The sequence below is a fragment of the Monopterus albus genome, unplaced genomic scaffold (assembly GCF_001952655.1).
Source record: "Monopterus albus unplaced genomic scaffold, M_albus_1.0 scaffold453.1, whole genome shotgun sequence".
Lineage (NCBI taxonomy): Eukaryota > Metazoa > Chordata > Actinopteri > Synbranchiformes > Synbranchidae > Monopterus > Monopterus albus.
Window position 1 is genome coordinate 62,043 of NW_018128333.1, and position 11,333 is coordinate 73,375.

The 11,333-nt window shown below is 38.9% G+C and overlaps 1 protein-coding gene across 4 annotated transcripts in view; it reads right to left on the reverse strand.

The window, feature by feature from the left end:
* The window catches only part of garnl3 (GTPase activating Rap/RanGAP domain like 3), a 42,335-nt gene that overhangs the window by 20,862 nt on the left and 10,140 nt on the right, over positions 1-11,333 (reverse strand). For all 4 annotated transcript variants that reach the window (XM_020587332.1, XM_020587330.1, XM_020587331.1 and 1 more), the window contains exons 2-10: positions 8,413-8,487; positions 8,208-8,307; positions 6,473-6,591; positions 4,899-4,963; positions 3,211-3,274; positions 3,018-3,044; positions 2,553-2,628; positions 2,360-2,458; positions 2,144-2,247 (exon numbers count right to left, since the gene is read on the reverse strand). In XM_020587332.1, coding sequence (XP_020442988.1) covers positions 2,144-2,247; positions 2,360-2,458; positions 2,553-2,628; positions 3,018-3,044; positions 3,211-3,274; positions 4,899-4,963; positions 6,473-6,591; positions 8,208-8,307; positions 8,413-8,487 — 729 coding nt within the window. The remainder of the gene's footprint in view (positions 1-2,143; positions 2,248-2,359; positions 2,459-2,552; positions 2,629-3,017; positions 3,045-3,210; positions 3,275-4,898; positions 4,964-6,472; positions 6,592-8,207; positions 8,308-8,412; positions 8,488-11,333) is intronic.

Here is an 11,333-nt window from a genome sequence, read left to right on the forward strand (position 1 = left end):
TTTTTTTAATTCTGTCTCTCAGAGTGGGAATGCACCTACAATGTGAATTTCAGACCCCTCCATGATTTCTAAGTGGGAGAACTTGCAAAATCGCAGGGTGTTCAAATACTTTTGTTCCTCACTGTACACCCTGCTCAATTAGCATTCATTTAGTGTCATGTTTCAGTGAACCTGATGAATGTAAATCCAATATTTAATCTCCTTTTAGCTGTGTTTTTGTCTTCACCAGTTTAGAGCCAAGAAGAACTACAGAGTATGGTGAAAATCTACAGTGAGCTTGTCACTACAAAAGACCCCTTTTATATAAAATTTGTATATCTGTAAAGCAGGGTAAAGTCAATACCCTGCATTACTCTGTTGATGAGATGCTGAGCAGGGCTGCAAAGACGGGGGCATGGTGTTTTGGGGTGTGTATGTGTGCATGTGTGAGAAGAGGGTGCCATTTTAACAACAAACATTTCCAAAGCTCTCACACTATAAACACTTTGAGAAGCAGTGATACTTTCAAAACTTCAGAAGCAGCAATATCATCCATACCTACTGCACTAACTCATGTCTCACCTGTTCATTTTTTATTACACCTTGCCACCCATCTTCCAACCTTAGCATTTTACATATATTTTTCTTCTTTGTAGGTAAAAGGAAAGACTCAAGAACTAGTACTATAGTCATGATATGTAATACAGCTGTTCATTGTTCCCAGTGGATGAATCCTAACTGTTTTGGTGATCAGTCTGACCATTCGTCTTGCCATCTAGTTAAAACTTCCCCTTGTCTAACTCTGTTTTATGACAAGATATTTTAAAAAGTAAAACCTGGATTCCTGTGAAATTTGCAGTGGTCATTTGTGGTCCTCAGAGTAACAATTTTTAGGAGACTCATTTCACAAAATATGAAGATGAACCCCTTCTTTTTGAAAAGTATCAGCTTTCTTCTAAGGCTTAAATGTCAACTTTGCACACAAGTTATTTCATTGCCTAAGAAACTGACAATTTTGAGATTCCCTCTGGACAACCATTCTACGAGGAAGATAAATCCTTTTGAATTTAATCAAATCCAGGATTGTGCTTTTGTTTTTTTAGCCCCGCTATAAAAATTGTCATAATGCTGTTCTTTATATCCAACTTTTTTTGCATTGTGGTGGGTGATATTAACACTACAGCTTCGCTAATTAAACTGAACTGACTTTTCAGTGCAGGAAGATGCTGAGCTCAGGCGTGAAGTATTCTGTCATATGACTGCAGTTCTTATCACTCAGGTGGATGGGAGACAGGCGACAGTCTGACAGCCAAGCTCACATGCAGAACAAACACAGACTGTTCCTTATTTTTGACCACCCAAATGTCATTTTATCTTCCAGTCATGTGGCAGATCTGCTTAACACATTGGCACATTGGTTGCCAGACTACTGACTTCCCATCACTATTAAAGGATAACACCAGTGATTTCTGATGCAAAAACCACCAGTAAATTGATTGTGTTCAGTGTAATGCCTGTAAATCCAGACTGTGGTTTAACTTACTGGTCTATGGCCTAGACCTCCATTGGTGTCCAGAAACTATTAAAGAGACACCAGTAAGCCACACTGTGGCACTGAGTGACGTTTCTTGCTCATGAAAAATGTGAGGTCCATCTTAAACTAAAAAAGCTCCAGAGGCTAAGAATGGCCATTACTTTTTACTGTCTCTGAAGTAAAAAGAGTTGAGTGCACACGTGTTTATTTTATTTAACCTATATTTTACCAGTGAGGTTTCAAACCTCTTTTCCAATGGCCAAGAGAGCAGCATCTAAAAACAGACAACTACAAGATCAACATACAGAAATTCAAAAGCTACAAAGTAGAAACAGGGTAGCAGACAAAAATAAAACAGAAAGAGGCAGTGAGGACATGTTGGTGTTAGAGAAGAATTTAGGGCCTCACTTTGGTCTGGACCAAAGTGGTGGACCAACTGACTGACTGTCTAATACTGCCATTCTAATAGAGCCAGCTGGTCTGGTTAAACAAACCAAATCTAGAGACAGAGTCCAAATAAAAATATGAAAACACATGCATACTGAAACTAATTAAAAAGAAAGAAAAAATAAGTCTAAAACTACATAGCAGTAGAGAAAAAAGTGTACAACTGCACATACTGACACCGACCTGCTGTTTGTTCTCTTTAGAGTAGGGTAACATGGTGGAGACATGGAACATGAGCTCATGGCCCTGATACACTGTGTAGATGGACTTCATTCCTGTAGTGTCATCTGCAGGTAAAAAGAGACAGAAACAGATGAAAAAAAGAGAAAACGTATTGAAATGCTTTTACTCTAAATGAAGTTTATTTGAACATGATTCAGCAGCTGTGTGGTGTCCTACTCTTGGTGTCTAGTCCTCCACGGTATCCTGCCCACCCCTGCAGCGTAATGGTATCACCCAGCAGATTGAGAAACTTATCGAAGCTCTCGCTCCCGGTCTCTAAAACACACACGGAGTACTTAGCAGATATGTTCCTTTGTACAACCCCTAACAGGTTAGGACACTGAAAAAATGTGAGCATAGAGGGATTTACCATTGCTAAACATCTCGTCATCAGTGAGCTGTCCATCTCTGGCATACAGGACGCCAAATTTAAAGTTGACAGAACCCTGCAAAATCACAGTTATGTTACTATTTACTATTTGTGCATTTAATACATCTTTTTACTGCCATTCAGTGCTTCTATTGTAAGAAGCATACATACAAGATATAAAACACATTTTAAAAAAAATACACAGGATGAATAGCATGCTTTTGTTGTGCATTACATTACAGCAGGACAAATGGCATGATATTAGAAATCACAACTGTAGCTCCAGTACATGTAAGACAATATTAAGGATTCCTTTACCAGATAAGGACTCAACAAAGAAACAAACAAGTGGGTCCTGATATGATATGTGGGTGTGTAAAGGTGACTGGATAGCCAAACAAAAGGCCATAAAAGAAATTATTACTAAACTTGAAAACAAAAAGCCAGAGCTTTGCAAAAGCCTACCTCTTGCTCCTCCAGCACCAGCAGATCCTTAGGAAAGAGAAACAGTTATCACTCACACTGACCAGCACTGCAAGTGGAGATGAGACAGTGTGAAGATATCATATAGTTTGTGTGCTGCTATTTAGGCCTGGCATGAAGTAGATCAGCGTTACATCTCATTAAAAGCAGCCTGGTGCTCTGATGTTACTCTCACCTTCTGAATCTCCGGGTTGAGGATCTCCCTGGGGCCTTTCTCAAACCTGTCCATGTTCATTGCACTGCAAATCAGGACAGGAGGAGGAGGAAAAGGAGAAATTGAAGAAGAAGTGATGAAAAAGAGAATGGGGGTATTTAGGATTAACGGATGATAACACAGAAAAATGAGACATGATATGGGGGATTTCTCATCCTGCTTGGACCATTTGTCCTCATTGAGAGTTTGAGCAGTATTGCCGCTCAGCCTGAGGGATTTATCATCTCCAATCTCCTGTGTCCTATTACTAGTCACTCAGGACATCTGCTACTGGAAACATGACATGGACGATATGAATGACCAACAAAATTATACTTTTTCTAATGGGGCTCACCAAATTAAACTTTTTAATAGAACACAATGCAATTTATTATCTGTTTCATGGTCATGCTAGAATTATTTATCAAGTGCATACATTTACTGACATTTAAATCATTTAAATTGTCACTGCTTCCCAGCTCTACAACAATAATTCCTAAAAACATCATTAATTAATTATTATTAATGATTAAATGAATGATTGATGACTGACCTGGACCTGGATAAGCAGCAGAGAATGAGTGGATAAATGGAAGAGCCAAAACATTTTCTAAGTGAAGCTATTGCTTACAGCAGGCAAAAAAAAATTATATATACTGTTTCTCTTCCCTAGACCTACAGTTTGTAAAAGAAATGTAAGATTTTAAAGCCCTCTTTTGGAAAAACATCAATGTTTTAAAGCCCTGCAGATTCCCAGAACTAGGCAGTTCTTATTTCCTATTCAAATTATTATTACATCACTTCATACTGTACCTGCAGTATGTAAAAATAAAAGCCTTGTATAATATAATATTATGCAAAAGACTTGGTGGAGATCATTTTACATTACTGTAAACAAGGTTTTAAGTGTGGCTTAACCATTTACTAATGAATACAGATGGGTTCTGATATCCAGCTCTGTTCTGGATCCAACCCCACGTTTAAAAACATCTGGGTATGTTAGAATCTGTGAATGAATCATGACCTTCCTTTAATTTAGTTTTTGACACTACAGGCAGACATATTCTGAGACCAAGCTGCTTGTGTATATCTCATCTTTCACAGAGTATCATCCCTGGAAAATGCATTTTGCATTAAAAAACAAAATATGATCATTTCTTTTATGTCACTATATAATTATGATTATACAGCCACTGGCCACTGCGCTTCAATGCAACACTTCCACCTTAGCATCTGTTATGAAGTTCAAATTGTTTCAGTTTTTTGGTGAAATCATAAATGTAGTCCAGTATAACACCACTGAATTGCATACAATTGTACAGGTGTACCTAATAAAGTGGCTGTTGAGTATATTTTGTTAATACAACATAAGCAACCGGTTGTAAATATGTTTGCATCTAGATGACAGTAAACACTATAACTTAATAACAGTACAACACAGTCATCAGTATATGTGTATATATGTTTGTGTGACAAACAAACAAACCCTTTCATATACTCTTTTTTTTTTTTTGTCATTTGTTTTGAGGTTACGATTGAGCTAGTTAGCATCTGAAAACACAGTATGCAAGACTTAATGTTTCAGCAGCAGCATAAGCTAACCAACAATACATGTATTGAAAATAGTTTATGAATGATGTCCGGTTAGAGCTCCAGGCTGCACGTCTCACCTGAGGATGGACTTGACTGATAGTGTTTTGGTCGGGCTGTAAGGAAGGCTGATCTTCAGAGTGCCCTGAGCGAACAAGAATTACACACATCAGGGATTACAAACTGCTGGCACAGCAGGGTGCAACTGCGGCTTTTAAGGAGCCACTTCCTCAAAACTAATTTTTTTGTGGCTAAGAATTGATTTCCGAGACTAAAGTGCTCATCTACAAACCTGTTGCACTGTTGTTCACAGCAAATTCAGAGAACACAAACATATTTTTCAATTAGTCATAAAATAATTACAAAGGGCCAAATTTAACCAAAAGCGGTTCAAACCAAACAGAGTGGTTCAGTTCAACGACAACAACATCCTGTTCCAGTTAGAGTCTGATAGAAACAAGACAAATCAATGCGATCAGGCAGCACAGGTGCACCACCCTAATCAGTTTCCCGATGAGGCTGGAGGCCAAAATTAGATCCAAGTTATCTTGGTCATGAAGCTGAGTCACCACACTACAAACACAATAATGAACACACACCTACACACACAGTGACTCAAGATTGGAGTAGCATAGTCCCTCAAGATGCCGTGTTGTGCCTTCTCATATTTATATCACAGAAAAAGTACCATCTACGATTGTGTATTCAAGTAGCAAATGTTCAGGTTTAATCTTTGCCCCAATATACAAAAGGTTTCAGTTAAGATTAGAGGAAGATCCACTGAGGCAGTGCTAGGAAGTACATTTACTCGAGTACTATGCTTCACTTGAGTACTTCATTACATTTGTTTGTAACTGCAATTCAACTGCAAGTGATTCTTACACATTAATGCATCACAATTATAGCACAGATTAATCTGAAATATAGTTTAATGTGTGCTTTTACTTTGGATATAAGTGTAGCATATTTTTAGATGCCTAACACCATTAATAACACTAATGTACTTAAATAAATACTTGAATGCATGACTTTTAACTGAGTATTTTTACACTGTGGTTTTGCTAAATCTGAATATGTCTCCATCTGCAATGCCATGTCTGCAACTGCAACTGCTAGCAGCCGGTTAGGCTCGCAGCTTAGCACAAAGAACCCAGAAGCATGAAGAATTCCTTATGTGCCACAGGGCAGCTGTAGGAAGCTGCTTTGAGTGTGATTCAGTGCATAGAAAGGCACTATATAAAACCATTTAGCTTGCAGTGTTCATTGGAATGTATCGGATAACATCTTGTAATCTGGTGTTCAATTTTCTTAAATACATCAACGTTATAAACGATAGACAATGTACAAGATTTTCTTTTCAAGCCAATGTGAGGTTGCAGGGGCAGCAGTGGAGGCTCCAGTTAGTTTATCCAGTCAAGAAAGAGTTTGGTATATGGCCCCCCCATAAAACCACACTCTAGTTTTTGTATTGATTAAACGAATGAGATATAACATTAATTATTGAACTTTAGTGGTTCTGGTCCTGTTTGCCCTGTTTCCAGTCTTTATAATAAGCTAAGCTAACAGGCTGCTGGCTTTATCTTTGCAGTGCACAGACATATGCTTCTTCATGCTAAGAAAACAAGTGCGTTTTCCAAGATGCTGAAACGCTCACAGTCTTTCTCCAGAGGATGGCTCTGTACTGGGGAACCCGCTGGTTGTTCTGGTCTGAGAGGACAACTGAGAGGTAGAAGGGATTCTTCTCTGCATCTGTACCCACATAGTTCTGGTGGACTGAGGGAAACCAAGATAAGATACAAATAAAACTACACATACATGCTGGATATTTAACATGTGTATGTCACAAACTTGTAAGAAGTGAGTGGGGAACTGATGTTGAAGCTTTACTTAGTTTTCAGCACTTTACCACAAAAATGCTTAGTTATTTAACACTCCTTTACAGCCCCCCCCCATCTTCTTTTGCCTTCACTGCTATGTTGTCCTTCTTCATACCCTTTTTTCCACCACCACCAAACTGCCAATTCTTTCAGTGTGCGACATGGGAACAGACAAAGATCTCCTGACAGCACCAGTGCAAAGTCACACATTCATGCCTCTGCCTGTTTGGTTGACAGGGTAACATCTTCACAAACAATGAACAGACCTGCAACTGGATGAAGGATCTCTCCCCACATTGCTGTGCCTCTCTAATGCGCGTCTTTCCTCTAATGTTCTCTTTTCTTCCACAAATTCACTTTCTTTGGTCTACTCTCCATTAGCATGTTTTTATGCTTCAGATAAGCAAAAATTGTGCAAGGTTGGGTTGCAATTATATACTTATAGGTTTAGCTAGCTGTAGCTTTTCTCTGTGCGAGTATAAAGCACATTCTGAGTGTCTATGCATTATATTTGCACCTATTGTAAGACAAGAGGGAAACAAACACGGACAAACAGTTTTATTTTTTACATATTCATAAAGAAATTCAGATTTTATGTTACTGCATTTCTGAACAGGAAATGCTAATGTTAGAATAACTGGCCTCGAGTTCATATGTTGTGTTGTACCATGCAATCAGCTTTGCTCAGGCTGTGAGACACAGATGGCTCAGCTGCAGTCCAAACAGGTCGAGCCAACTTTCTGGAGATATGGCTCACTATAAACTGGCCATGCCATATCATCATCAGACCTTGGCTACAGGAGAAAAGGCATTTAGTTTATTCCACTTGCTGACTTCTTGCTCTCTGTCTTTCCTTCACAATGATTTCCATCCATGTCAGGGATCTGTCTTTTATCTCAACCTTTCAGCTGAGGGTATTCTTCCTGATTCGAGTCGCAGCAAAGAAATCCAGACAATGATCCTTTGTGCTGCCTATGCTGCAACTATGAGAACAGGCACAGTGTTAATGAGGATGAAATGATGAGGGTATGAAAGTTGAAGGAACAGGTGACTAATGCAATGTATGTTTAAAATCTCTGGTTCCTGTTTATGGTTCCTGTTAGTCTGTTGCTAAGCGTTGGGATAATTTCAGAAACCAAGATTCTGATCTTAGCCATGTCATCGGCTGGAGGCAAGCCTTTGCTCTGTCTGTTCAGGCTGTATGTCCTCCATGGGCTTCCTCCCTGAGTGGTTTATGAGATTAAGAGTGTAGTTGAGACTTTCAGTGGGGATATGACTGGATGCTAACAAGTTTTGGCCTTGAAGAGCAGTGCAGCATGAGGACAGAGCTGACTTCGTAAGATAAGAAGCATCTTGTAGACCAGGAAAGAAAATCAGAGGATGTTTTCTGCAGCACCTGAAAGCCAGTTTATATGCTGTCCCTCACTTTCCTAAATTTCTCTCCTTATCTCACACTAACTATGTGTGCAAGTATGTATGTTTTTAAACAGAGCACAGCAGAGCAGCACTGACCTTTTCCCAGGAAATACTTAAAGAACCATCTGGTGTGGTACTCTGGGTTCTCCAGATGGACATCAGTTCTCCTCCAGGTTCCTGGAGTGTAGTCCGAAGTCTGTTTGACACACACACACACACACACACACAGATTATAATACAGGACAGGGAAATTACATTCAGCTACAGTCAGGGTAGGATTCATGTGTGCAAAAAAGTGCACCTCATCTGATGAGCCATTCTCCACCCTGAAGCGTCCTGCCCTCTGAATGGCCCCATCTGCATCACTGGAAATCAGCTGAGCAGGAGACAGAGAAAGACAGAGACATGTTTAAAAATAGATAGGCATGACCTGTGGCAGACAGTAATAGCCATTACAGCTGGCTATCATCACTGGCAAAAAACAGGAAGCATGGCGCAGACAGCATTTCCATGTGACAACAGCAGGATGAGTTCGCAGCATTCTTCCCCATGTCTCTTTAATCATCAGTATTTACTCACGTCTTGGTAATGATTTGTCCATCTCCCTAATCTGCAAAAAACAGTTTTTATGTTCTTTTTTTTTGTTTAAATTTTCACAACTGTCATCTTCTACTTATTGTCCCAATTATCTGTCTCATACTGATTCATATACTGTAGCAGATATGCTACAGTATTGAAGAGGAAACATTACAGGAGCGAAATGGGACACAATGATTGTGGGAGAGTCCGCCAACCAAGAGAGGCCAGAGAAGAAGAACAATGCATTTTGTTCAAGTACACAAAGTGCAACTTAAAGAAATGGTTTGAGATGTTTTGAAACACTGTATTTCTTCTTGCTGAGAGTTTGAATAGAATTAGATGACATCTTTTCACATTTGAGGCCTCAACAACATAGCATTCCCTACATAAACCACAGGAGAAAAGTCAAAACTTTGATTTTAGCAGTGTTAGTGGTTGCTCCACTGCTTTGGCCTGGACTAAAAATACTGGTGCAATCATCTGAGTCTGAGTGATTTCAATCATTTTCTCATCTTGATGGGCATCTACAAAACCCTCTTCAATCCATTCCTCTCCATGTCCCCATTTCCTTTTTAACCCCCCAACACCTTTGCACAAAATTATGTTTGTTGCCAGGCAACGGACCACCGACTCCCTCCTCCCTTGTTGCTCTCTGTCCTTCTGCTTTTTTTCCTCTGCATCTTTGCCCTCTGCTCTTTGACTGTTGTGCTCTAATTTGCTCTCCTCACCAACAGAGGCCTGTTCTCTACCAACGTGTATGTTTAAAAAAGAGCTCTGGTCTAGCTGTGCATCCCTGCTGCACACTGAGATATGTCCAGATGGCCTGAAATGGTTTGGTGGAGCCAAGTAAGAAGAGAATGAAAAGGAAGTTCCTGGGAGAGAAGGACTGAACATGGAATGTACTTCCTAGTGTACCTGACCTTGAGCAAGTACATAGACACACTGAAACTAGGGCTGCAAATATTTATTTTCATTATTGATTAAAATGCCGATTATTTTCTTGATACATTTTGTCCATAAAACCCCAATATATTCAATTAGTATTCATATACAGAGAAAACAGGAACTAATCATATTTGAAAACAGAAATTCTCTGGCATCTTTGCATGAAAAATTAATCAAACAGTCAATAAGAGTGATAGCTATGAAATATTTACAGAATTCTATTGAATAATAATGCCAGCTGTAAATGAACAGAGAAAGTACTTCTCATATTTTTATATCTCACTGTCACAAGAAATATTCAAGCCTTTGCCAAGTAATGGTTTAGTGCACATGAGGATCCTGGTTATGATCAGGCTGAAGTGTCCCAGTTTTGTTATTTGTCAGCAGACGGTCACAAACCAAACTGTTCATTATCAACAACTGAGGGAACTGAGTTGGTACAGACATGACTGGCTGAGACAATCAGAAACCAGCACACTGCTATGATTAGGTTTCATGTAGCCCGAGTATGATCCACACTAAGATAAGACTCAAAACCAGGACTTTAATATAAACACACTCCATCTCAGGATAAATCTCCTGCCATTGTTAAATTGAAGTTTTCCCACTGTAAGGGTCTCTGCACAAAGATAAATGAATAACTAAACTCATATTGTGAATGGCAGACTAAACAGTGTTTTCCAGTTTGGAGAGCGGGTGGTGTGCCCTGCTTCAGCAGCTCATTAGATCAGGTCAGACAGCACAGTGATGAAAGAGAGAGAGGGTTAAAGTCCATTCAAAGCATTCCTGTGAGTAAGTGAGGATAAAAGGTGAGAGATTTACATTCTAAATAAAATCATTAATAACTGTCACACTGACTTTATTGTTAATGCTTAATTAAATCTGATAAGCAGCGCTGTAGCTAGGGGATTAAAAAGCCCTTCAATGAAATTCTGCAACTTCAGCTGTACTGGAGTTGGGTTTAAATTTTACAGCTTTGTTTCTGTGTTGTGTCAAACACTTTGGCTCATCCCATATGTACAAGACATCGCTATCAATCATTTCTGATATTATCTGTACTTCTATATACTGTACAATGTGCACTATATATACTGTACTGTGTACATCCAATAGCCAACTCAGTTTCAGTGCATTATCCCTCTTTAAAGATGATTTTGTTTTTTCACTAAACAAAGTATTGAATGATAAAAGGCAGTGGTAAAGTCCTATAAACCCAAAAGGTTTAAATGGAATATCTCCGGGTTTTGGACTGTAGGTTGAACAAAACACAACACCTGAAGGCATCGCCTTGGGGTTCACAGCATTCTAATGAACATTTACTTTTTGGACATCTTTAGACTATTAACTGATTAACTTTATTCAGCAGATACTGAAAATAATTATTGGATACAGTCCTAGCTCACTCATGGATGTTAGCATCTTAATTTTCAAATATCAAATATCTTAGTATATAAATACTGATTGTATTTGCACTACCCAACAGCTTAACCTTCTACAAGGATAAATTATTATTATGGACATTGTATGTGGAGTGCCTCAGGGTTCTGTTTTGGGACCTAAATTATTTATATTATACATTAATGATATATGTAAGGTTTCTGATTTAGCGAAAGTGGTTTTGTTTGCTGATGACACTACCATATGGGCATTGGGTGAAAACCTACAGCAACTTTTTGGACGGGTTTCACAGGAACTTGA